Source organism: Mus caroli, chromosome 1 (assembly GCF_900094665.2).
Source record: "Mus caroli chromosome 1, CAROLI_EIJ_v1.1, whole genome shotgun sequence".
Classification (NCBI taxonomy): domain Eukaryota; kingdom Metazoa; phylum Chordata; class Mammalia; order Rodentia; family Muridae; genus Mus; species Mus caroli.
The window spans coordinates 33,224,325-33,252,062 of record NC_034570.1 but is presented as its reverse complement, the minus strand read 5'-3'; the positions used below and the strand labels follow the sequence as shown (position 1 = coordinate 33,252,062).

At 45.6% G+C, this 27,738-nt stretch overlaps 1 protein-coding gene across 2 annotated transcripts in view; it reads left to right on the top strand.

Moving 5' to 3' along the window:
• Positions 1-2,970: 2,970 nt before the first annotated feature.
• Aff3 (AF4/FMR2 family member 3) overlaps positions 2,971-27,738 on the top strand; it is a 442,217-nt gene continuing 417,449 nt past the window's right edge. For both annotated transcript variants that reach the window (XM_029480447.1, XM_021160510.2), the window contains exon 1: positions 2,971-3,034. In XM_029480447.1, coding sequence (XP_029336307.1) covers positions 2,982-3,034 — 53 coding nt within the window. In that variant the 5' untranslated portion in view covers positions 2,971-2,981. The remainder of the gene's footprint in view (positions 3,035-27,738) is intronic.

The following is a 27,738-nucleotide window of genomic DNA, read 5'->3' as shown; positions in this document are numbered from 1 at the left end:
CAATGACTCTATAATGGGAACAGCCATAAAATATAAAATATAAGTTAACAAGTTAAAATATAAATAATAAGTTCTTAGAGTGAAGGGTCTCATTAACTCCTCTACATCTCACCAGTGAAATCTATTCATTTTCAATTTATTTCCATCACAGCTTAGGCAAAGACAGTATAGTATCTACAACAACGTTTTGGGTTTCTTCCAATGCCTTCACTCTCCGAGTGGGCTCTATTCACAGAAACATCCACCAGAAGTAAAATACTAATGCATCCGTCCTCGAGTTAAAGACCCCAAACAGAAAATACATTATTTGTGAAGAAACATATTTAAAAAAAAATACCCACAGTGAAATGACTTCCAGTTCAAGTACACTTAAATGTAAACGTGAGGACCCAGAGCTGACACTTAAATATACATCTGTCCATCCCTTCATAGCTCTTTTAGGGAGACCTTTTACAAATAACCTTTCCCTCCCCAAGCCTAACTCCTTTTGCTCTTTCTCCTTTTCTGGGACCCATTTATCTTCAGCCACTAAGAGGAGGAGGCTTGAATCTGTGTCCGAGCCTCAGGCTCGCTCGGCATGGGACCCGCAGTAAACACGGTTCTGTTTGTTCTTCAGCAGCTTCTTTTGTATAAACAGATGTGGTGGGAAGGGAAGGGACGGGACGGGAAGCCAGATCCCTGGGAGGGGCGGGAGGTCTCCTTTCTGGAGAAGACTCCCAGCTGCAGCCAGGAGCCCAAGGAACAGGACACATTTCTTGTTCAGGCCTTGGAACTTGCAGTTCTTCCAGGCAGGGGCTGTTCCCCTCTCTCTCTCCTCCACCCTCCACCCCCAGCCTTTGTTCCTGGGAAGGCTGTCTCCATGTGATGTCTATAGCTCACTTTTGCCAGAGCAAACATTTCCAAGAGGGTTTATGCTAAGTAGGTATCTGTAAGGCACATTTTCCCCCTCCTTCTCTCCAGATACACTGTAGACCAAGATTTTGGATCCCAGCCCTTCACACCTGTACTTTGTCCATATTTCCTTTGTTCTTTTGTAGCCTTCAACTAAAGGGGCTGGGGTGGTGTTTCAAGCAGCGAAGTTGTTAGTTTGTAAAAATAACCAGTCAGTTTCTACAGCGGATTTGATGCAGACTCTGCCTTCACTTAGCGATTGATATTTTCACATTAGTTATGGATGCTAATAGGGAACTATTCCAAAGCTGGGGGAAGAAAAGGATGGGGGCCCTAGAGCTTTGCAGCTCTGTTTCCGAGAGCATAGAACGAACTCTAGTTGGCTTTTTGGCAGTCTATCTACCTGCGCCCACGACTTCGTTAGTTCTCCTTCAGAGGTGGGTGAAATAAAAAAAAGGGGGGTGCTCCTAGGATTTCTACCAAAGGGGCTAAATTTTTGGCGGCCCCACATGGTGGCTCTTCTTGTCTAGAAAAGGAACAAAGGCCGATACACTGCAAAGGCCTCCCTTAGGGCATGCGGGGTTTGGTGTAAGTGGTGAGCTTTGCTCGGTGCTGCTCTCTCCAGGAATCCTGGGGAATCCTGAACAGGGCTCCAGGAACTGTGGCCAAGAGCATGGGAGAGGGGAACCCCATGCACCACCCCCGGGCCAGCATGGGATCCTCAATTTTGAGGGCAGAAGCCCAGAGATGGAAGGATAGACCAGCTCTACGCCTCCAGTCCCCACTCTCAGAGTGTATATAATAATGAGCGAGGGGGGAGCAGTCTCTCAAACCAAGGGAGTAATAATAGCAAGGGTTTTATTTTTTTTACAAGCCACAGTGGTACTCTATCATCTTTCCAGCTGACAATCTGCCACTCTCCAGACAGGAGAGGAGGCGGCGGGAAGTTTGTAGTGGAAACCCAGAGAGGCCTTTCCAGTATGAAATAAAAAGAAAGGAGACTGGTTTCCAGGGACCCGGCAGCTGAGGGCTAGTGGGATACCCCTCGTCCTCCCAGCCCCCAGGCTAAACTGCAGCTGAAAGCAGGTCTTGGAAGACGCTTCCTTCCCGCCTCCTCTTTATTTCACTTAAGTTACTGGCTCCAGATATTTGAAACGATTTGTTTTCAGCGCTGCCGTGGGCTGCACTGTTAACTCTCACCGCGCCTGGGGCGCCCAGGGCTTTTCCTTCCTAGCACCCACCCCAGGTCTTCAAGAGTGCACACCTCCAGCCGCAGCGCCCTGCGGGTTCCGCTTAATTTGCGGAGGACCAGAAAGTCCCTGCTGGACACGGGGCGAGGGCGAGAGGCAGGGGGCTGCTCTGCTGCAGGCCGGCCTCGGCTCGGCACAGCATCCCCCTGCCCTCGGCGCCGCTGCGCCGTTCCCTTTGGCTCGGAGGACGTCCCCCGCAATCCTCGGGGCCACCGAGGGTCTGGAGAGATGGAGGGGCGCGGGTGAGGAGGGCGAGCCGGCAGTCCGGCCCGAGAAAGGGCGCGGGACCCGGAGCAGCCGCACGGGGAGAGCGGGGAGCGCGGGGAGCGCAGGGGCGCGCGGGGCGGGCGCGGCGCGGGGCTCAGGACGCGCGCGCGCGCCTCGGCCTCGCCCGCGCACACGCGCCTCCCGGAGGAGAAAGAGGCGGGCGGGCGAGCGGGCGGGCGCAGAGCACCGCGCCGGCGGCTGCAGCGGGCCGGGCCGCCGCGAGGGAGGGGCGGAGGGGCGGGCGCAGGCCGGGAGGGGGCGGCGGCGCGGCGAGAGAGCGAGCTCGCGGCTCTCGGCGAGTGTGGCAGCGCGCGAGCCGGCGAGCGGGTGAGTGCGCCGGGCGGGCCCGGGAAGCAGGGGCCGCGGGGGTGCCGGGCGCTGCGAGCCGGGGGAGGGTGACTGGCGGGCAGGCGGGCGGCGGCGGCTCGGGCGCGGCCGGGATGCACCTTAGCGGGCGCCTCTCGTTGCAGCGCGCGGGCGGCCCGAGGCTCGGCAGCGGCGGCGGCGGACACGGCGGCGGCGGACACAGCGGCGGCGGCGGACACGGCGGCGGCGGCGCTGACACCTCCCACCATGGACAGCTTCGACTTAGCCCTGCTCCAGGAATGGGACCTCGAGTCGCTGTGGTGAGTCCCGGTGCTGGCCGCTCGGGGAGCCGCGCTGGCCCCGCCTGCCCTCACCTGGGCCGGGACTCCGGGTGCCCGGCCGCCGTGGGGGTGGGGTGGCTCGGGGACACCCGCCTCGCTGGCCGGCTCCTTCCAGCCTTGGCGGGCTGGATGCACGGCCGCCTCCCCGTGAATTCGTCGGTCTCCGGTTCCGTTCTCTCCCCTCGGTGCTTGCCTGCGCTGCTAGCTCAAGGGGCCGGGGTCTGGCTGCCACAGGAGGAGCGCAGCGGTGGAGGGGAAGAGAACCGATTTTTAGAACGTGTCACTGATGCCTGAGAGCCCACCCCTCATCTCGCAGCCCCTCTCAGCTCCCTTCCTTCGGATTGTGCTCCCTTCCAGCTCCCGGAGAGCCTCAGGCTCACCACCCCTGTGACCCCCTAGAGTTGGTACCTCTACGAAGTGCCCGGAGAGGATGCTCTCTAGCCTTGCGCCCTGCCTGCTCCCTGCGTGGCGTTTGCATCCTTCCTCTGTCCTACCTCACTCCCACTCGAGATGGAAAAGTGAGCACCCGAGGCAGGAGGCCAGTGTGTCTCGGTGCCCGAATTCCGGAGGCCTTGGCCCAGGGAGTCTCATTTCCCGGAGGTTCTCAGTTCCTTTGCACCCTTTCTTCACACATGCCCATGGCTGAACTCCTCACTCTTTTTGTCAAGCTCAAAGCTGGCAGCCTGGAATGCACTTGGGGTTCCAGTTCACGCTATTCTCGCATTAGGGAGAGCTGCTGTAGGTAAATCACAGGTAGATGCAATTTAATTCCAGTTGCAGTTGTCTGAAAAATCCCATTGGCTGCTTCAGCATCCCTCACATTGCCCCCACCCCTTAAATGTTTCCAACCAGCCCTATTCAGGTGGTAAAATTACTGCTTGTATATTCCTGGAGGAACTTGTGTTATGTTTAATATTTACGGGGATGAACATCTGCTGGAACAAGCATATTAACTGCTCTCTGTTCTGCCTCTGGTAATCGCTGATTGTAGAGCTGAGCGGTTCCCTTCTTTTTAATTCAGTAAAGAGTTCACATGTGTCAAAAACTGCAAGTGGTGTGCACATGAATATGCGATGCACAATTTTAAAGCTAAACTGCTTTATGATTTATGGCACATACCTCGATGGCATGTGGGCATGTGGATCTCCATAGTGACTTAGGCTCAAAGTGACTTTATTTTCCTAAAGACAGGTGTAACAAAATAAACTAGACACAGAGCTCACGAATTATCGAGCAGTTTCTAATAGAAGATCCGACGGTGACTACAGCTTGCTCTGCATAATGCTAGCGCCTATAAAACACACAAGGATGGGCTCCAATGTAATAAAACTTGTATATATTACACTGGCAACTTCAAAGAGCTAGTGTAGAGAGAATATGGAACATGTTATTACTCTATAAAAGTTGCTAATTACTGTGTTGCTGCTCCTGGGGTTATTCCAGTCTTTCATTTACAGATACCTATTCTTTTACAGGTTTACCTTTTGAAATATTGGTTTCTGGCACCAATTCAATAGCTTCCCAGATAACAACTGCCTTTTAAAAATGACTTTTGCTTTTTAAAATCTAGGCAGGCTTGTAGTTAAAGGGGAGAACTTATTTTTTGGACGCATGTTTATGCTACTTATCCACTTTCTGGTTCAAATTGAACTCCTGTATGGTTTTTATAAGTTGTATTTTTTTGTATTTGTGGTAATGTGTAGACCTTTTTGGCAAGGGCTCAAGGTGTGTCTTCAGTTCCCAGTAAATTATCTTGAATACTGTCAAAGAATGCCTGCTGAATTGTCTTTAAAATTTTAATATCTTATTTATTTATTTATTTATTTGACCATATTTCTCAACATAGTCCAGGCTGTCCTGAAACTTGCTTTGTAGACTGGGCTGGCCTCAGACCACATAGATTTTACCTCTGTTTCACTAGTGCATTGAGGACATTGCGCCACCACAGCTGGAAAGCATTTTTTTTTTTTAAGCCATTGCACACTCAATCAGATTTGTAAGCAATATATAGTTTCTTGGCTTAAGAAAGCATGTTAGATTTCTTGATTACAGTACAGTAGAACAGTTTGGCGTAAGAGAATGTTTCTTATTTTGTGGATACAGAATTTACATTTACAAAAGGTTATCTTTAGGTAAAGTTAAAGATAAACCAAAGAACTTGGGTTTGCATTTCAAATATGTCAGACATTCTTTTAGTTATGGACCAATTTTTGTCTGACATTTCTAACTCAATTTTAGGATTTGCTAAAGACTTTTATGTTTACAGTTTAGTTTCAAACTCATGCATGATCAAAAACATGTAGTCTCTCTCTCTGTCTCTATCTCTCTCTCTCCCTCCCTCCCTCTCGCTCGTTCGCTCCTCTCTTTCTCCAGCTCTTGTTTGTTTTTGAAAGAAAGTCTTGGTGTGCAAGTTTCACACTCACGGTAATTATCCTGCCTCAGTCTACTAAGTTCTGGGATACCAGGCGCGGGTCCTTCATGCCTGGCACACTTGATTACTTCTGTATGTCTGATATTCCTACATCTGCTATCTTCTTGTTTGAATCTGATAACATCTCAAAAGTAAATGACAGTACTCTCATTTTATAGATAAGAAAATACGAGTTTTAAGCTGTGAGTAACTGTGCCAAGACCAAAAATGACAGTAGGTATTTTAAGTCTAATATTTGCTACATACTTGTCAGAGGCATGGCCATTATATGTCCTAGGTCATTTATTCCCCAACAAGAAACTTACCATGTATGTACTGTTGTTGGTCTGATTTTTACAGAGAGGAAAATTGAGGATAGGTGATCAGGTAGCTTGTCTGAGTTTACACAGCTCTGCCTCAATGAAGAATTAGCTTCAAGGTCCGCTTTCTGATATCAGGGCTATGCATTTTCTAGAGCCCCGCAGATGTCTTCCAGCTGATCAAGAGCGGCTTTGCAGGAATTACCAAGCAAGACCCTGACATCTGCAAGTTAAGGTTGTGTCAAAATATTAAAAGAGACGATCAGAACCTTAAATGGTATTGATTTAAAAAAAAAAATCTGAAAACCAAATGCCATGAGCTAGGAGTGGTGCCTGTTAATTATCTCATGAAATGAGATATAAATTTTAAATAAAGACCACTGAACACATCCGTTTCATCATAGGGGGAAAAAAGCACCCATCTTTGAAGAGAGGAGGTGCAGATTAATAGCCAGAGACTCTTATTTTGATAACAGAACAACTTTTTCTAATTGGTAGACATGGAATCCCGATCAAACAAATTGCACTTTATTAGTTTTGACTCTGGCTTTGAACCCAAGTATGCTTCTTGTACATGCGGGAGAACGAGTCTCACACCACTATAGACAGTATATGAAACAAAAGTATGACCAGTGTGATACAATCAACTGATAGGAGCCTTCGGTGTCTGTCTCCTTCCATACTATCACCCCCCATACAGAAGCACCCATATTTGTGTTTCAGCGTTGATCTTTCGGGCAGGACCTATCAGATAACTGTTCATTTCCACTGTCTGTTAAAACGGAGATGGATGTCCGTAAGAAACATTTTTACGCTACACTACTTCCGGTTTCTACTCTGAAGGTCAGAGAGGCAGAGAAGGGGCTCCTTCTGCATGGGACTCTGCAGCTTCTGAGACCTGAGTCCTAAGCGGAGGCGGAGGCAGTTATCCCATGGAGCAATGCCTCCCTTTGGTTCCCTTCTGCTCTTTCTCTAGAGGTCCAGTCATTTTGGCTCAGCTGCTACCCACATCAGGGTCTCTAAAGTGATGGCCACCCCTCCCGACAGACCCGCTGTTGCTTTTGTTTATTGGGTGGCTGATGTAGGGGATGAGCTGGGTTGGGCATTCCTTGTTAGTTTTAGAGTTGGACAAGAACATAAATGCAAAAGGCAGTTTTCTGTTCTAGAGAGTCAGAAAAGACGACTCCCATACTTGGGACCGGGGTGGATAGTAGATAGGCAATTTTTCTTAATTTTTATTATTATTACTTTAGTTTTTACTTATTTTTTTAAAAGGCTTCCATAGAAGAGGTGGCCTTTGAAATAAACTTTGGGAGATGAACTGGCTTTTACAGATGGTGGACGAAAATGGCATAGGGGCATCTAGAACAAAGGCTTTTTTGTTTCTTGTTTTTTATTTTTGTATTTCTAGGAGTGCTTTTTATTGATCACGGTGGAATTACCTGTACTGTGTATTTTAAACACACAGCCTGGTCATCATGAGATGGTTTGTCAAATGAGAAAAGTTTTCCAAAACTAAGTTATATTTACTCTTCTCTAAATAAGAACACCTTTTTATTCCTAGGGAGAAAGTCAATCAAGATGGAATCATAAATATTAATAAGATCTTGCCTATTAGTCGCTTGACCCTCACCCCCACAGACTTTACATAAGCCAGAGTCCCTACATTTCTGTTCACACAGACATTATACACCCCTCAGGTCCAACCTTATGGGATTGTAATCCCTGGGGCAAGAGAGACAGCTCAACAGTTAAGTGTTTATTGCTTTTCCAATTGACATGAGTTCGGTTCTCAGCACCAGAGGAGGCAGCTTGTATCCACTTATAACTCCATCTCTAGAGGAATACAATCTTCTCTTCTGGTCTCCATGGGCATATGCAGCATACAACCACATGGACATATCCACATACATACAATAAAAAATTCAAAAGGGAAAAGGAATTGTAATACATGGATGTTTCAAAGCAATGCTCATGTGGTAGGCATTGCTATGGGACAGGTATCACTGGCTTAAATATTTTGGACTGAGACTCTGAGTTGATACACATTTAACATTGCAACCCAGCATTCCTGTGAACGTGAGTACACATGACTGAAATACGAGTGTCAGGTGATACCCGGTGATGTACATGGTGCAGTCTGATATCTTCTATATCAAATCTGATATCTTTCTTTTTAAAAATTTTCCCATCCATGGATTGAAGCCTGCAATGTGAGGACACCTCGCATCCCCCATCAGGAGGCAAAGGGGAGAGACTGTTAGGAGTTTAGAGTGCTGTAGGTTGCCGGGATGCTCTGGGATGCTCTTTGTATTCTGATGTAAATTCTACTTCCTGAAGAGGGGCTGCCCCCCACCCCTGCCCCGCCCCCAGCTGCCCCCTGCCGAGAGCAGTGGATCATATCGGTGATCTCCTGTGATCCCCTTCTCCATTTTAACTGGTTAAATAAAGGTTAGCGCCTGTGATTGGGCAATGGAAAGAAATGGTGGGACAGGATGTCTTAGAGAGTGGGGGCAGATATGAGGAGGAAAAGGGAGGAGAGAGGAAGAGGAGAGGAGGAGGAAGTGAATACGGAGCAGAACCATGTGGCCAGGAGAAAATACAAGTAGCAGTGCTAAGTCTGCCCAATCTGGACATATAGCTTAGGAATGTAATAACCAGATTGTGTGTTTTTTATACGGGCTTGTTGGGGTTGGAAATTACTACAGCATTAGAGAATATCTATGCACATAAAAATCTGAAATACAAAGCAGATACTGCCCACTGGAGGAGGCACGGGCACATCCTGTTGAGGGAGAGTAAAATATTCATGGCTTCGTGGCACTGAAATGTATTCTGAGGAAGTAGAATTTCAGGAGGAGGAAATAAAAGGGAAGAGAATCCATGTGGAAGGAATAGCGCAAATAGACATGGAGGCAACAAAGCGTGGTACTTATTTGAACATAAAGTTATAGCTAGGGCGGGATGACGATGGACTGCGCTCCCACCAGGTTGCTGGGAACCAACAGTATCCTAACTTGCTGAAGGTGCTTCCCGGGGATCAAGTGATGCTCTTGATTCTTTTCAAGTCAATCACCCGGAGACATGCCCAGGACAGCGTCTACAAGGCCCTGGGCTTCCCAGGCTTTTCATGTCAGGTGCCTCCAGAAACTTCTCATCTTGGCACTCAGGTTCCTGGACATTTTCTTCCATCGTTATCAAATTTTAAGCTTCTCTCCGTCGCTTTTCTCTCTCCTATTGGGTCAAAATGGCCCACAAGGCATGATTGGAGAGCTAGGTGCATGCATCCTGAGTTTCCTGGAGGTATTTCAAGGAGAGCAGCCTTGGTAAGCTACCTACACACCCATTGGCTGAAAGTGATGACATAGTCTTTGGAGGAGGCTTTCATTGGTCGAAATTGTTTGCATACACCTGCCTTGAGCACGAGAAAGGGGTCTCAACAGGCTCCAGGGTGAAATTGTTTTTTGAGAATCCTTCCTTTCAAAAGTGTCAGTGTGGAGAAAGCCGGAAGAACATGGACCCTCTTGTTTGGTGAGAGGCAGCGACCCGGATGTGGCATGGGTTGAGAACAGTTGGGTAGGAGGGCTGGTTAGTTCAGGATGTGGAAGTTGAGGGGTGCTGCTGGCGTGGGAGACATACAAGCGTTGGAAGTCTTTGGGTTTTAATCAGATGCCTCTTGGTGACAATGAAGACGCTATTACGTGTATGGAAATGGTTCCTTCCTGTGTTCCAGATTCTCTTTTGTGGAATGTAGGAGGGTTAGAAAATGCTAAGAATCTATTTTGGGAAAATGTCCCTGTGAGCCAGAATGTCTAATCAATGACACTGCAGATTAGCAACTCAACAGGCCCTTCCACTTAACATAGGTTAAAATAGTAGTCAAGTTAAACAACAGATCAATTTCTCAACATGAAGTACTAGGTTATTTTGTGTGTAAATGGGATTTCAAGACTTAAAATAGATTTGTCTTAAGTTTTCCTAGTTTGGGGGAAGAAAGCCTGGGTGGCAAAAATCAAGGCCATAAAAGAACATATTAATATCGTTTGATATAAAATCCTGTTTCCTTGTTTTATTCCCAAGCAAAAATCTGTAAAACTTACTTTCAACATTGGCGGCTGTTCCCTTTTGTCTGGAAATGTAATTGGAGATTTTGAATTCAGCTGGCTTCAACCTTGCTTTCTGTTGGGCTCTGGACAGCTCAGCTCCCCCCACCCCCAGTCTAAGTCTTGGCTTAATCACTTAAAAGCCATAATGGTGCTTGTTCTGCTTGCCCTACCTCATCAGGCTGTGACGTTCCATAATAAAAGCATCAGCTACTCCATGAGGGCCAAAGATGCTTCTTTTACAGCCTTTGCTTCCTTAAAATGTCTTTTTTTTTTTAAATAAACAAAGAAGCTTATTGAAGAAGGACCACATGGGGTCTGCTTCAGCTATATGTAAAACACACAGCTCTTGCCTCGACATTGCAACCCAGGGACACATTTGAGTGGAGACTAGTCTTTCCCAATTTTGTGTCATAGTGCAATAGATAAATGTGGCTGTACTAGTGACTTATTTAGACATGTGAAGCATTACATAATCTCCAATGTTTCACTAAGAATGTATTGTAGTACTAGCCATTACATCAAATGACTTCATTTGGTACCGTGGGTCCCCTTACAGTATGTCTAGCTAATGGAAATTTAGGTTTAGTAGAAACAAAATACTGTTATACCAGGCTATGAAGATACCACACCACCTAACTAAGAGGTGAAATGAGTTTTAATCTCAAACCACTACTACTTGGGATAAGATAGGGAGCCTTGGGTGTCTGAAGGTGGTGGACACCGTGGGCGGTTGGGTGCGGGCCGAGGTTGCCTATAGGGCAGGGTACTGTGTGAACATTTATCAATGATGTGACTGAGGCCATGTGAAAGCATGATTACCTGGACAAGTGGACCAGCAGCGGTTGTGGGCTATCTCTGGTTGTGGGCTATCTCTGGAACTTTGTGCTGATTAGTTCTTATCACATCGACACACACTAGAGTCACTTGGAGAAGGGAACTTGAATCCCAGGACATGCTTTCATCAGACTGGCCTGCAGGCTTGTCGGGGTAGCATTTTCTTGACTGCTGATTGACTTGGGAGGGTCCAGCCTATTTGGGTTGCTGCCTCCCCTGGTGCGTATATAAGATCAAGAAAGCAGGCTGAGCAAGCTGTGGAGATCAAGCCAGTAAGCAGCATTCCTTTATAGTCTCTGCTTCAGCTCCTGCTTCCACGGTCTGGTCTCCAGCTTTCTGCCTAGGCTTCCCTTCAGGATGGGCTTGTAAGCCATACAAACCCTTTCCTCCCCGAGTTGTTCTGGTCCGGGTGTTTATCACAATGACAGGCAAACTGGGGTAGACTCCTTCCAGCTGCTACAGTCTGAGCCCACTCCCATTACTGGGGGGGGGGGGGCAGGAGCCAGACCACGCAGAAGGCATTAATTGTAGTCCCTTGGGTATCTCTCCACTGCAGTTTTTCCACTAACTTGTGAAGAAAGCCAGGGAGGGGACTTAAACTTCTTCATAGAATTTCTCCCCAGGAGGCGCATTGTTAGCGGAGGTAAACAAAAATGACTGTAATTTGGAGACCACACTAACATATCAACTCACAGTTATGTGCTTACCTTGATACTGAAAATAATTTTATTTTTGCTTTTTTTATGGGCAGGAAATTAGTTTTCAGAACCCCCCTGGGGGTTGTAATGCGAGCCTGTTAGTCTTAGTTAAATTTTTCTTGTCATACCTGGGCCGTTTACCTCAGTTAGGAAGTGAGAGAACACATTTTCTGTCAGTGTTCATTGAAATGTTAATTAGCAACCTGACAGGTAGACAGGGAAAAAAAAAAAACCTTCCTGTACTAGATCAGCCCCAATTCTGGGAAATAATCTGTTTTTGTTCTTAAATTGAAAAAGTACATTTTTATTTTTGTTGTCTTTTGTTGTTGTTGTTGTTGTTTTTTGGTTTTTTTTTTTTTTTGTATATTTCTGTAGAAGGTATCCAGAGGATTAGGGACCAAGGAAAGCTGTTTTGAGAGTAGAGGTCAGTGTACTTAATGCATCAGGGAACATCCTAACTTTAAAGTGTATCCAGATAGCCCAGGGATCTTGTTAAACTATAAGAGGAACACTGTTTCCTAGTGCCAGGAAGTTATATTTAGAGGCAGCATTTATTTTATTGCTCTGTCCTTTTTAATACAATTCATTGAGTGAGAGGGTGGTTACTTGTATCCTAGGTTGTTGAAACAGACATAAAACCCTGAGTAAACAACTTGGTAACAAGTAGGCTAATCACTTTTTATAGCTATTCAGTACTTGTCAGTTCTCCTTGGTCAGCTGTTGCTACTGCACCTGAGGGGGACTCTGGGACTACCTAGATGGTCCTAAGACCTTTTGGATCTATGGGGACTCTAAGGGAGACTCAATAGCTGCCCAGAATGGAGACCAAATGTCCCTGTTCATTCTCAGTCATGCTGCCTTTGGGGGAAAAGGGGTACAGGTCAGAGTTTAGGGATGGCAGCAGTTTACAGAATAATTGCCCTACCTGGTAGCCAGAGTCCCAAATGACAGCTTTCCCAGTGTCCTAGGAAAAGTCTCAACTCAAGCTCCATGAAGGGAAGGTTTTGGATTCCTCAGACAGAAATCCCAGACACTTCTATCCCAGTGTGACCAGATATGTTCCACTCTGCCATTTCTCTGCCAGAGAACCGCAGAGAGGTGGGGAAACTTCCCCACAGTTTCCCTGGCTAACCCAACCCTGTTTCAATAGAAAAATAAGTGTACTTGGGATTAATAAAATACAGCATAGTTAACGCTGTGTATTCTGTATGATCTGTGGGAAGGTCGTTAGCTTAATGTCATTAATGAGGGTGTCCTCACACATGTACACACACGCTTCCACTTCCTACAATTTAAACAACTCAATGTTTAGGAGTTGGAAAAGAAAAAAATGACTTTTCAGGAATAGTGGGTCAGATTGAAATCTGTGGCCTTCCACGAGGCATGCCAATTGGTGCAGGTAACACTTGCAGAAGTATTTATAGTGTTGTTAGAGCCTCAGATCTTGTTTGTGTTCCTTGTGGACATGCTACTACCTTGTGTGTCATGGAGTGCTGAGCTACCTGACTAATTGTATATTACTATGTCTTGAGCTTGCAGTGTCTTCTTCTAAGATTTATTGTATGTATGTATGTGAGTACACTGTCGCTGTCTTCGGACACACCTGAAGAGGACATTAGATCCCATTACGGATGGTTGTGAGCCACCCTGTGGTTGCTGCTCTGAACCACTGGGCCATCTCTCCAGCCCCTTGTTATTTTCTTCTAATTTACCTTGTTTTATATTGTGAGGAAGAGGAGACTGTTTTGCACAAACTAGAGGTAAGGTGAGCAAGTGGCCAGTTACTGGTCTGGCTTGTATTTGCATCATCAAAGTAATGCATTCACTTTCAAGGTGTAGAGAACAGTATTGACAAGCTAACAGTATGTAATAGTTGGTCATAGAGACAGTCCCCGTTATAATTAGATAAAGGACCTAGAGCTTTGTTCTGTTGGGTCAAGAGATCTTAAGAAGAAAAATAAGTGAACAGTAATCAGTTGGGTGCTGAGCTTAAGTGGCACTGCACAGGCAGCTGGTTCAGGACTCTTGCTTTGGTGCATCAGCAGGGCCCGGCTTGCTTTTTTCCTGTGGGATGGAGTCTGTCATTTCTTGGAACTTGAGCTGTGCAAAATGTGGGTAAAGCTTGAGGACTTGAACTCGGTCTGAGATGCAGGCATCCCTGTAGTGCCAACTCTGTAGTTACCTACGGAGAGAGAGAGGTCGTGTGTTTGGGATGCTGTGGGTAGACAGATCTCACAAGGATGCTGATCTGTCTCCCTAGGATGCTGATGTCCTTCCACTTTCCGAAATGCCCCTCTTCTGCCCTGCTCGGAGGTAGAAACAAGGACTCAAGCGAAATGAGGGCTTGGCACTGCAGACCCTCCTAAGGGAATATGAATGTTATTTGTCTGCTGAGAAATGGACTCCACCATCCACTGTGCCAGTCAGCCGTCTTTGAATGCCTTCTCCCTCAGGTTAAAAGTTCACCTCCATAGTCCTGACCCTGGGACTGGGTTGTAGCCTGTGGTACATCTGTGCCTCCTGGGCCCAGCTTACCGTGGTAGAAGTGAAGAGAGGAGAGACCAGTTCCAAGCTGCCAGCAGAGCCAGCAGTCCTTGTAGCATGGCTGATCCAGGAGGATGGGTCATTCTTGTGACACAAGGACTGTCCATCTGTCTGTCTGCTGTCTGTCTATCCTTGGAGATAATTTCTCCTTCAAAGCATGATGGAGCTTTCTCTTGCTTGATGCCTTTTCTTCCATTTTTAATAAGTAGAATTTAATCTTTTGGCATGATTGACCGGAATTTGTTTTTGTTTTTTTGGTCTGGGAAAGCTAGTGAATTTTATTTACTACCCAGTTATCACTTTGCCTTGGTTTAAAACTCTAACATTGAGTAACAGGTTCCAAGTGCAGTTAGACGTATGGAGGGTCAGTTGGTTGCCTCTGGCGGATGAGTAAGAGCTCTATATAACAACATGTGTGTGCAGAGGCCATGATGAAACCGATTGCTTTGTATGCTAATCTAAATGGGGGGGGGGAGAACGACTGAGTATATTTATAGTATGAGAGGAAATCTAGCATTTTTAGTTTCTAATATTTAGATAGATAATTAGTTACATAAATTAATTCATATTATTTTCCTTACTTCTATCCCTCAGCAAGATGAAAGCAATATTTTAGAACCCTAAAATACCATACACAATAATGCAGCACAGTATGTGTAGAGTCCAGGGGGCTCTTAGCTGTTCTTTGTAACTTTCTTTCTCTGGATCTGTAGGTTTCTGGATTGAGAGAGCAGCCACTGGTAGAGATAAGTGTGACAGATAAGTGTGACTTAGACCTTACTTCTAGCCCATGATGAGTGTGTGCTTTAGCCCGGTACAGATTTTTTTCAGATACTCGTAAGTGTGGTTTTTACCTGCCTGGCATCTTGGGATGTTTAGGCGGTGGTACCATTTAGGGATGAGTGACAGCTTATGGGTCTTAAAGGATGAATGTGAGTAGAAGGACAGAGTAGAGTGCTGTGATATCAGCAGAGGTGGAAGAGGAACAGCAGGCATGACCATGCTTGGTAATGGTGGCTATATCTGAAGGTTTGTGCAGCTAAGGGGGGAATTTCCAGTGGGAGAGGAAGCTGGAAAATGAAGTGCAGATTCGTTCCAGAGGGTCCCTGCAAGGAGCCCAAACATTTTCTTGTAGATGGTCAGGCATGAAGGTGAATGAGCAGGTGAATACACTGGCTGTGCTTGCATGGTGGTATGTCTAGAAGGCATTGCACATGGAGGAATCTTATACTGGAGTCATGTCTGAGGTCAGCGTGGAGGACAGAGAGGAAGGGGAGTGAGAGGGGCATTTGGGAGGTGGGGTTGTCAGACCCTGAGGGTGGACGGGGAGGTGAGAGAGTGGGAACAGAGGTGTTGCTTAGGAGATGAAGCACTGTAGAGAAGAGGCTGTAAGATCCTGACATGCAGGAAGAAGGTGAGGGGAGAAGGCTTGGGGAGTCCCAGCATGTGCATACTGGTGAAAATGAGAGGATTGTCCACAAGGAGTGAGAGGAGGGTAAGAGGAGGAGGAATGAGGGGAGGATGGAAAGCAGGAGGAGTGAAGGGAGGATGGGGAGCAGGAGGAGTGAGGGGAGGATGGGGAGCAGGAGGAGTGAGGGGAGGATGGAGAGCAGGAGAAGTGAGAGGAGAATGAGGAGCAGGAGGAGGGGAGGATGGGGAGGAGGAGGAGTGAGGGGAGGATGGGGAGCAGGAGGAGTGAGAGGAGGATGGGGAGGAGGAGGAGTGAGGGGAGGATGGGGAGCAGGAGGAGTGAGGGGAGGATGGAGAGCAGGAGGAGTGAGAGGAGGATGAGGAGCAGGAGGAGTGAGGGGAGGATGGGGAGCAGGAGAAGTGAGAGGAAAATGAGGAGCAGGAGGAGTGGGGAGGATGGGGAGGAGGAGGAGTGAGGGGAGGATGGGGAGCAGGAGAAGTGAGAGGAGGATGAGGAGCAGGAGGAGTGAGGGGAGGATGGGGAGCAGGAGAAGTGAGAGGAAAGTGAGGAGCAGGAGGAATGAGGGGAGGATGGGGAGAAGGAGGAGTGAGGGGAGGATGGGGAGGAGGAATGAGAGGAGGATGGGGAGCAGGCCTGGGGTATTTGGGACAGGATGGAGGAAGATGAGAAAGCTGGAGAATTGAGAGGCTGAGGACCTTGGGTCCAAGGCCAGATGCATTCATCCAGTTGTCTGCTGTGTTAACACAGTATGAAGGTTCACTGATGGGCAGAGGGGTGAAAAAGTAGCTGGACATGGTGAGATGGAGCTGTGAATGTCTCACTTTTGAGGGGAAGAGAAACAGCTCTCAAGGCAGTTCTCAGAGGAGGATGGAGGGGCTCGACCTAAGGTATAGGACCACATTCCTTCCTCCCCCTTTTTTGGATCTCTCTCATTTGCCCCCCTCCTCCTCTTCTGCCAGGAAAGGGAGCTTCTAGAAGTAGTCACAGAGTCGTGTATGGAGTATCCCCTGTGAAAGGTAACAGATAGATAAATACCTCATCGCCATTATTAGTGACTTAATGAAAGTCTGCAGAAGCCACTTCAGCGAGATCTCTGTCACACGCTCTGTGATTTAATTAGAGTGTTGAAGGTGATTTTGATTCAGAAATAATTGGGTGAGGCTAAGTCACCAGAAAAATTAGTGAACTTGTCTAATTGGGGAGGCTTTAAAATGGATTTGTAAGAATTATTTTCAAACTTAAAAAACACAGCCAGGAGCCCCAGCGTATTATTCTGACTGACACGTAATGGTAGAATCCTTTTGAAGGGGTGGTGGGCCGGGCGGCCTATGAGTGATTCTTGGGCTCTTACTGATAAGGAGGGGTCATGGGTCTTTAAATATTTCATGCTATTTCATAACCTGTAAAATAGGCTCTGTCCTTTCTTGTTCTGTGGAGAAACAAAGGAAGGTAGCGCATTACACAGAGCCCATAGCTAGGGTGGCAGAGCTGGGGCATCGACTCAGGAAGTGGGTATATGTAGCCACTATCTTACAAAGAGCTCCACAGCCATCGAGTGTGAGATCCAAGGACTCACCAGCCATAAAATATTAGTGAGACTTATCCGTGTGCAAGTCAAACATCTTTTCTTTTATCCATCCTGTGTATACACCCGAGTCTCCACCAGGCACAGGAAGTTTATCTGTATGAAGCATCTTAAGGTTTGTTGTGAATGTTAAAACTTTGAATAACGTAGCGGGTATACTGGGTGCAGGCTGGAGGGATTCTGATTAATTGGCTTCCCTGGATATGAATTGTCTGCAGGTCATTATCATTTTGGAATCTATTTTTTTTGTCCATATTTACCATGTATAAAAAACACACTGTCTATATATTTTCCCTTAATTATTTGTATGCCCATAAAACCACTAATTTGACAAGTTTTATGGTTGAACAAAATGGCAACAACTGTTTGCCACAGCTGGCCACATGTATTGTAATACCTAAGTGTAGCTCTATTAATAGCGACAATGACGGTGCAGCACTCAAACTAGCAGTACTACTCCGGGAGAGCCACCTGAGAGCTGCAGAAGGTGTTTGTAAAAGTAGCTCATAGCAGCTTGCTCCACTCCTTACACAGTCGGCCTGTCCTCTTCCTGTGGGACTGAACCTATACAGATGGGCTGCCTTGGTGACAGAAGAGAGTAAACAGGCTTAAATTCCTGTCATGAGATGGTTTGGTAAAGTAAAATTAATAGATTCTTGGCATAATGGACTGTGACAAATTGAGACAGATGTCAGAAATAGCCATAGATGCTTTCTTTAAAGAAGTCTCTTTGAGAATGAGACAAATACAATTTTGAGGAAGATAAAAACAAAAACAAAAAAAAAAAAACCAAACAAAACAAAACAAAACACTTGGCAGGCAACATCAGAGAGGCACCATTGGTAATTGGAAAGACCAGGATTTTAGAGTCAGCCCGCAGGGCCCAGATTCTGACAGGCCCTTTATTAGCCTCTCCCAGTCCCATCTTTCTCAGTCCCATCATCTCATGGGGGCCTCCGTTTCCTTGCCCATCAGTGGAAGTAATACCGATACTCATTTGCTACGAGGATTAAATGAGAATATGCGTTAGTAGTTTGACACACAGTAGGTCTTCAAGAATGATAAGCTTAATTATTCCTCTAGTTGGACTAATGGCTACATCTGTTTTGTTGCCTAAAAGATATTTAGGGGTGTTGTGTGAGTCACTACTTTTTTATTTCCTGTAATCAATTTCCCCTCCAAATATGAACCAATATTTTCTTCCAGTGACAGTAGGGTTCTGTTCGGATTGCTGAGGCGTCGAGGTCAGGTGAGAATGCAGGAGTAAACCCCCCACAGATGTCAGTGTCTGGGGTGTAGTTCTGCCCATGGCAGTTGTGGATCAGCTCTGCCCACGCCTCTTTCCAGACCACTCTGGCAGGTATACCTTCCTTTGGAACATGCCATCCTGTTAACAGGAAGGAGGAGAAAGGGACCTTTGTCAGGCTGTGGCATGCGACATGCTGCTCCTATTCCATTAGCCTAAGGAGTCTTACAGAGAATCCAGACACAACACTGTGGACCCATAATACCTCCTTCACCCAGTATAGCAGCAGGTCAGACAGCCTGGGCCAGCATGGGCCCCTCTTCGGGACAGAGGCGTGGCAAGTGGTGAAATGGCCTCCTAGGTCATTTGTCAGCATTGTATTACTGTTAATTAGAATTTTAGAATCAACTTAGAATATATTTCAAGAGAGCCCTGGGAACACTCGTGTAGTGTGTTGTATACTGTAAAAAATCTTTACATTTTGGTCTATGATTCTGTTTTTACTGAAGTTTATCACATCTTTGAATATTCATGGAAGAAGTTGATTGAAATAAACACATACACACACTACCAGACCACCACCACTGCCACCACCATCACCACTACCAACAAAACCAATGACGCATTTCTATCCAAATAGACAAAGGTTTCTTAAGATAGGCTAAAATGTTAGGGGAATTATTTTGTTTAGAGGTATGTGGTTATGTAGCAATTAAGACCATATATTCAGTTATGTCCCGAGTCCCAAATTAATAAGGTAATTTGCACGTCATAGTAAAACTAAAATTAATTTTTGAACAAGAGGTCAGATAAATATGTTCGTTGGAAGGGAATCAGTTAGTTTATAGAAAAAATGATGCTTATGGCTATCTTTTAGTTGGGCTGTGTTCCTTGAACCTGGCTTTGGCCTTTGAAAATCTTGAAGCAGCAAGAAAAGCAGTGTGAGCTCACAAGTAAGCAGTGTGGGCTCACAAGTGAGCAGTGTGGGCTCACAAGCAGTGTGAGCTCACAAGTAAGAGGTGGGCTCACAAGTAAGCAGTGTGGGCTCACAAGTAAGCAGTGTAGGCTCACAAGTAAGCAGGGTGGGCTCACAAGTAATTAGTGTGGGCTCACAAGTAAGTAGTGTGGGCTCACAAGTAAGCAGAGCGTCACTGAGCAGAAGAGCGCTTGGCATGGCCGCCAGGTAGAGGGGTCACCTGAGACTTAGGGCTGAGCCTCTGTTCCTGTCCTCAGAAGAATACATAAATGCAATGATTTTCTGAAAAGAGCAATTTTCCCTTTCCTGCAAGTTTTGTTTTATTGCTTAGAAATATTCTCAGCACGGTTGGAATCATAATATTAAGTTTGAAGCAGGAAGAAGTACACATCAGCACAGAGAAACATTTAAATGGCATTTTAAAATCTCCGTGAGGCTGGAACAAGGTAAAAATATAAATAATTACAAATGGACTCACTGCTTTCTAATTTGTGTGAGCATTGAGAGATAATATTTTGAACTGGTTGCTGCTGCTCTAAAGTACTTGGGAAGAAAACCCATTAGACAGAGTCACAACTTGAATAGATTAGCTGTTCTCTAATGGGCCCAGAAGATCTTTTGCTACTTCAGAATACGTTCTGATTCCCATTACTTAACTTCCTTGGCTGCAAAAGCATAAGGCTCTTCCCCTCCACGTTTCCAGAACTATGAATCTACCAGGAATTCTTCTTCTAAGCAATTATCTTTTAAATCAAATATTTAAAAAGCTAAAATAAATTCTAAATGGTGTGGTGATTGGTGAGATCCAAGGAGGAAGCATTTCAGGTGCCTTTGCATCTTGGGCCACCACATGTTTGCTTTCTGGTGTATGTGTGTGTGTGTGTGTGTGTTACTTAGGACTTCAAATCTGGATTTTTCAGGATCTCAATATGTTCAAGATCGTGTGAATGTGAAAATAAGGCCAGTTTGGTTTTGCATTTTTAATCTAGTTGCTTTTTTGGTGCTCAGTTGACCTGGCAGGGACCTCTAATAAAATGTCAGGAATTAGTGGTAAGGATAGATGTCCTAGGTGTGCTTCTGACCGTGGGAGGAGAGGGGTCTCCGTTGTTTAGGATTATACTATCATCTGTAGGTTTCCACTTAATGTCCTTAATCGGGTTAGCATTCCCCTCTGCCCTTGCTGAAGCAGGTTTGTTAGAAACATTTCCAGCTTCTGTTGAGATGACCATATGGACTTTCCTTTCTTCTCTTAATGTGGTTTGAGCCCTGATGGTCATCTGTTGAATCAGCCTTGCCCTCCTGCAACTTTTCACTTGGCTAAAGTATGGAGATCATTGTAAATGCGTTGCTGGGATGATTTTGCTATATTTTGTTAAATGACCTCCTTTTTCTAAGTAAACTTCCCCTCAGTTTCTTTTTTAATAGCAGAAGCTCATGAGGACTGGAGACAAAAGTAAAAGAAGAAGCCCTCTCTGTGGAGACAGGAAGGCTCCATTTCTGTGCATATTTGGAGTGGCTGTCCTTTAAGTAAGGATAATCAAAACCTAAACTTTACCCAAGTATTCAAGCTCAGAACTTTTATGTAATGCTTTTCTAAGGAATTCTGTCTTGACATATGCTCAGGAAATTCCTACATATTTTTAACATGACACATTTAGATTTTATGTCTTGACCTTAAAAAAAAAGTCATTTCTTTTTTTCCCCCTCACTTAGTTTTCTAATCACTATAGAAGATTTAGGAGAACAAGTAATTCCATGGTGTGTGTGTGTGTGTGTGTGTGTGTGTGTGTCTGCCTCTATGATGTTACAGGTAGAGAAGGTTTATTTATTTAGTAAGTGTAGCCCTTTTTAAGAGAGTGAGAAAAAAAAAAAACTTAGTTCACAAATTCAGATAGTTTAGAGGCCAAGCAAATAAATGTCTCAGGCAGAAATAGTTACATGTGACCATGATTCCTACATTTAAGGTAAAACAGATACCACGAACAAAACAAAACAACTCAGGCCCCCACTGCCTGGGTCTCCATCTCCTCAACAGAACCAGTCATTCAGGAAGCCCCTAGTGGAGCTGAGACCTGCAGCTCCACTGTTAGGATGGTCTGAACTTCTCCATAGGTTTGTTGTCTCATCTGTAAGATGTAGATAATGGACAAGTTACACATGGTCCTTAAGGGCTGCTTTGAGAGGACCGCAAGGTCTAATGCATAGGAATGGCTTGAAAAGACCAGGCTCTCTGTCATAATAAGGAACATTGTTTCTTTTCTGTGAATCTCCATTTTCTGAAAAAGATGCTTTCTTGTTCCAAAGGTTTGCTACCCAGCCACTGAAAATTTCCATGTGACCAGCTAGAAATACCTCCTTTTCGTCGAACAAACTTGGTAATAGTTGAAAGAACCCTTTTCTGGACTTGGAGTGTTGCCTGGCTTTGACCTTCGGCTAAAAAGGACTTTTGTTCCAGTCTTCTCTGCAGGTCCTGGTAGATATGAGTCCTTGTGACAGTCCTGCAGTAGCTTCAGGATCCTCACAACCCCAGTGCTACCTAGAACGATTATCTGTGGCTTCCTTGACAAAAGGAAAGTCAGGAGTTATATTTTCTTGGTGTCTATGCATTTGAAATAGTTTGAGCCTATGTTTGTTTTGTGACCGTACTCTGGCATCTTAGCACTACATAAGAAGTTTTGGTGCAAGATTGCACCATTAAATCTGTAAATGGTCTAACAAGTAGCTCCTGGAGGCTGGCTTACCCGACACAGCTACCCAAACTCATGAGTCTTGTGTTGGCTGAGCACCTACTACACACGAAGCTTGGCAATACAGAGAAAAGAATGTTCCCTTGCTCCAAAAGAGCATGCATGCAGTCTGGTTGGAGAGAAACCAGAATCTATAAAACAGCTGGCGAGCCAGGGCTTGGAGAACCTTTGTTTTTCTGGACTCAGAGATCATCTTCTGGCCCTTCCCCTCCCTTTAACAGTAGAGAACTGATACCTATAACCAAATGCTAATTGCTGTGATGTGGTTCAAGGCTCTTCAGGTGGAGCCATTTTCCAGACCCCATTCCGGAGGAAGGGGTCTAGAGGTTTGTATTTTGGCCCCTGTGTTTGTTTATCAAACTTTGGGATGGTTATAGGCCTGAGAGTGATTTAGGTTAGGGCTTATGGGTCATTTTAGATGAAGCCACACAACTTTGTGGCTTTTGGCGGGGAGTTAGAACCTGGGCAAAACTAGACCACCTGATTGTCACATGCAAAGACCTAGAGGCCTTTCCCTCCGTGTTCTGCTGCGTGGGCCGACTTCCCCGTGTGCTCTATCTTCTCCTCTGTGTGTTTCCTTCTCTTCCTCCATTCTTTCTCTTTCAGGCTTGAAAATCCTAGAATCCTAACCTGGAGGTCAGGGAACCCGTCACATCGAAAGTGCACTTTTCTTTCTGCCTTTCTTTTTTGTCTCCTCTGTGGAGGAAGCCTGCGGCTTTCATCAGACCCCCAGAGGCATCCGTGACCCCTGCTTCTGTGTGATGGAAACCCGCTCTGGCAGCAGCCGGTTTCCATTAGGAGCCAGGGCTGAGGTGGAGCTTGGAGAACTCTGAGAACTGGATTCCTTTGTTACTGTTTCCAGGCTCTGTGGAAACTGCGGGCACCAACAGGGATGCCTGCAGAGCATCCTGCAAGGCAGAGCGGCTTGTCTGTGAGCATACAACTGCATCCCTTCCTGACTGCTACCCCAGCAGGAGGCTTGTGGCAGTGGAGCTAGGGCATAACCAGCCCACATCAACATTTGGAAAGGAAGCCAGGAACCCCCCTGCTCTTCTCCTGTCTCCTTATGCCCTGGTGGGAGGCAGGTGGTAGAGATTTGCTTTAATTGCAAATAAGCTGATTGACACAGACCTTCTCAAAGTGAGGCACTGCAGCTAGAGGAAGAATGTCTTCTGTACTTAAAATGAAATTAAGGGCCAGTGTTGGATATAAAGCCGAAGGATTGGAAGGAGTGTAATAAAAGGCGTTTTATAAGCGTGAATACCATACCCCATCTCGAGGGCTTTTCAAATATTAATTATAGTTACCCTGAGGGTCACCATTCAGTGATAAACTCGTGACCAAATAGCTTTACTTGTCTCTTTTAGAGCTGTAATGAAGCCCTTGATTTTCCCCCTTCATTATACAATATTCAAATTTACCACATAACAGCTTTAATGTAATTGATGGCTGTGCACTTTTCGTTGCAGGGGTAGGATCAAGCAAGGACTTCTTAATATGACCAGACAGCGAGAGCCCAGAAGTGCACTATTTATCCCCAGCAGTTAGTTGGAAGACAGGACATGCTGGGGACATTCAGTTAAGTGTGACTGGTCAGGAGGCCTTCTTAGGATGCCAATCTTCTGTCATAGCATAGGATAGAGCCAGAGTTAGACTTCAAGCCTCGTCCACAGTTAGTATCTGGAGACCACCAAGGGCTGTGGTGGGTCAGGAGTTTCCAGCTACAGTTCTTGCAGACGTTAGACGATTTAGTCATAGAGGGACATGACACAGCGGACATCAGGATGCTCATCCACTTGTTCATATTTCACCACGCCTCAGAGCTTCCTGTGTTTATTTTCTTACATTTACAAGGACATGAGTTGTTTGATCAAAAAGAAGTCTGGTAATGAAAAACTAGAGTAAGGGGGGAAAAACTAAAGTGTTCAGATAACCTGGCAAACAAAGTTTTCTAGGAAATTGGATGTGAAAGCTTACTCTATATCAAGGGAAGATGTGTCAACAGGTATTTCTTTAAGGACACTTAAACAAATGTACAGTCAGGCGTGACCATACAGATACATCCCTGGGATCCTGACATTGGGAGGCTAAGATAGGAAGATCATTGATCCAAGACCAACGTCGGCCACTAGAGCCCATTCCAGTCTAGGCTGGGCTTCTTAAGGGAGTTCTGTTTCGGAAGTTTAGAGTTCACTGTCACCCTGGCCAGCGGAGGGCAGAGTGGGGGCTTTTCCGGAGGCCGAGGGTGTACGACCCAGGCTGAAGAGCTGCAGGTAGTGCAATGAGGTCTTGTTGTCCTCTTGAGAAATGGGGAGAGGAGGGGGCTGGGGTTCAGCACATGCCTTAACACCATGCAGAAGGAATTGTGGGCTCTGCAGAGTTAGGTCTCACCCTGCTGAAGCTGCTTCTTCCTGTTGTCTCCAGAAGAGGATTATGATTAGAGGTAGAAATACTATATGCAGATATCCCCCCTTTCCTCTCTAAAAATATGGCCTTTTCTTATTTTTTTTTCAAATTTTATTTCATGTATATTGGTGGATTGCCTGTATGTATGCCTTTATGCGGGCGTCAGAACTGTGTGCTGCCATGCCGGTGCTGGGAATTGAACCCTGGTCCTGGATCAGTGCTCTGAACTGCTGAGCCATCTCTCCAGCCCCAACACCCCTTTGTTTTTAAATTAATTTTTCTCTCATACATTATACCAGGACTCCAGTTTTCTGTCCCTCAATCCCTTCCAGATCCTTACTCTTTATAAGTTGTTGGTTTGTCCCGGACAATATTAGTTATTCTGTTTAAGGGGAGGGAAGCTGCTGGGCACTTGGTTTAATTCTCTGAGTATGTGTAAAACAACTCAAGGGCAGAAGGGACTATGTTAGGTTCATGCTTTCAGAGCGTTTAGTCCGTGGACACTTGGTTCCTTTCTGAGTCTGTAGTGAGGCAGTACATTATGGAGACAGAACACGGTAAACACTGATTGCTGTTTACCTTATGGGAGCCAAGAAGAAGCAGAGACTGGAAGGGGCAAGATAACCACCGAGGGCCATCCCCACTGACATACTTCCTGCAGCCAGGCCCCACTGCCTTATGTTTTCTGCCCTCAGCTGAAAACCAAGCCTGTAAGACATGAGGCATTAAGAATGCAGTTCATATCCGAAGTACCATAAACAGTAGTAGTTAAGAATGACTAATAATTAATAGCATCTTGCTTTCATTTCCTTGAGTCCTTAGTTACCAGACACAATAGGCATCACTGCTTCCATTGAAGGACAGACAGGAAAACTGAGGCATAGCTATTTCTGCCCAGTATGGCATTGACATTGGTCATGTGTTTTTCTGTGTCCTTGTGATTTGGAAGCAAAGCAGGTGCTGTGTATCCTACAGGATATTGCCGTTTCTTAAGAAACTGTGAGGTCTTCGTATTAGTCAGGGTTCTCTAGAGTCACAGAACTTACGGGTAGTCTCTATATAGTAAGGGGATTGTTGATGACTTACAGTCTGCAGTCCAACTCCCAACAATGGTCATCAGCAGCTGTGAATGGAAGTCCAAGGATCGAGCAGTTGCTCAGTCCCACAAGGCAAGCAGGCGAAGAAGAGAGAGAGAGAGAGAGAGAGTCTTCCTTCTTCCAATGTCCTTATGTAGGTCTCCAGCAGAAGGTGTGGCCCACATTAAAGGTGTGTACCACCACGTCTTCATCCCAGATGACCTTGAACTCAGAGATCTCCCTGTCTTAATCTTCTGGAATTCATAGCCACTATGCCTCAAGATCTCCATGCTAAGATCCAGGTCAGAAACTTGTATCTCCCAGTCTCCAGATTAGGATCACTGGTGAGCCTTCCAGTTCTGGATTGTAGTTCATTCCAGATATATTCAAGTTGACAACCAGGGATAGCCACTACAGTCTTTTTTTTTTTTTTTTTNTCCTTGTTAAGAATCTTACTCTACCCGGCGGTGGTGGTGCACGCCTTTAATCCCAGCACTTGGGAGGCAGAGGCAGGCGGATTTCTGAGTTGGAGGCCAGCCTGGTCTACAAAGTGAGTTCCAGCACAGCCAGGACTACATAGAGAAACCCTGTCTCGAAAAACAAACAAACAAACAAACAAAAAACCAAACAAAAAACAAAAACAAAAAAAATCTTACTCTGTAGGTGGGGTTGACTTTGGACTTGTGGCAATCTCTCTGCCTCAGTCTCCTGAGTGATCGGATCAGAGTTGTCAGTGACCCCGAATGGTTTATGTTAGCTCTCATCTTCCTCTTGGCTGCCTTGCTGTGCTGGGTGCTGGGTGCTTCAAGACACTGTCTGGGGAACTGCTACTCAAGGGAAGAGGGCAAGAGTCGGAAAGTCAGAGACAAAGGAAAGCAGATCTCATAGCTAACAGGGAACTCCACAAGCCGGGGACACTAGTCTTTGTGTGTTGCGAAGCAGTGGCATCCTAGTTACCCTGAACTCAGACGTGGTATATACAACCATAAGGACTGGTTTGCATGCAGAGGAAAGCGAGCTTAAAGAATCAAAGGCTGGTGAAGGAAGCTGGACCAGGGGGAGAAGTTCCAGCAATATGTGGCAGCGTCATGGTGCTGTTCCAGAGGGAGTCTTGAAGGGTCAGAAGAGAGTATGCTTCTCATTGCAGAGAACCTCTCCTTCTGAGAGCTAAGCGGAGCCTTTCAGTTGAGTTCAACAAGCACTGATTGCAGTAGTGGCTAAGTAAGCTGTAACAGTGGACAGGATCGTGCTCAGAGAGTGTGTGTCCTTGGGAATTTTGTAATCTAGCTTGAACCTTGAAATAGGTTTCTTGCTTTCTAATTAACATTTTACACCTATGGATTGTATGTCCAAGAATTCAACCAACTAACTCTACCTAAAATATATATGGAAAAAGCAGGCTGTGCTTTAGTAGTCTCCTGTACCGTCTTGAACAATGTAAGTAGTGACGCAGTCATTACGTTGTATTAGCCATCATGAGTGATCTGGAGAACATGTAAGCACACAGGATGCCATGCTTGGGCCTTTTAGATAAACTGCATGAATATTCACATTTAGTATCTATGAGGGTCCTGGAGTAAAATCTTTTGTAGGTACTACAGGACTCTTCCTATAAATTGGGATTATATATATATATGATTAATATATATTATAACTAATATATTTTAATTATATTTTTAGAGATGTCTATAAGTCCATTTATTGTCTATAAGTCCATTTAACTCAGTTCATTCTTCAGTTAAATGTGCATGTTCCTGTGTTCAGTCCTACCCCTGATTACATAAAAAGCAAGCCTTGATGCCTGGCTAGGAGTTGTCTCTGAGGCACAGTAGGATTTTTGCTTCTTGGTCAAATCCAGGGGCCCTGCAGGTGCTCTTATAGAGAAAATTCTCCAAGTGAAGGCTCCAAATAATGATCTCCAAGGCCACTTCCTGTTCAGAGTATATAGTCTTATTTCAAAAATAATAAAAGCAAGTCTCTTGTGAAAGCTGTGAGTCTGAGGTGGTAAAAACATCTGGGTGGAATTTGCTCAACAGCCCGAGCACCAACTTGCATACCTTCTGTAGGTCAGCAGGAAACTCACGCTCTCCAGCTTCAAGACTGCCATCTTTACTCATACAGAATCCTGCCTTAGCCAGGAGCTGAGGCTGGCCTGGGAGGCAAGGCTCCTGGAGCCTGCATTGTTAGGTACTTGCTAGCTGGTTTGGGTTACTTCCAAATTGGAATATGAAAATATCTGTATCTGGCTAATTGAAACATTCTTTTCAGTGGAAAAATTTGCAGGCGGCTTGGCTTAGGGAGGA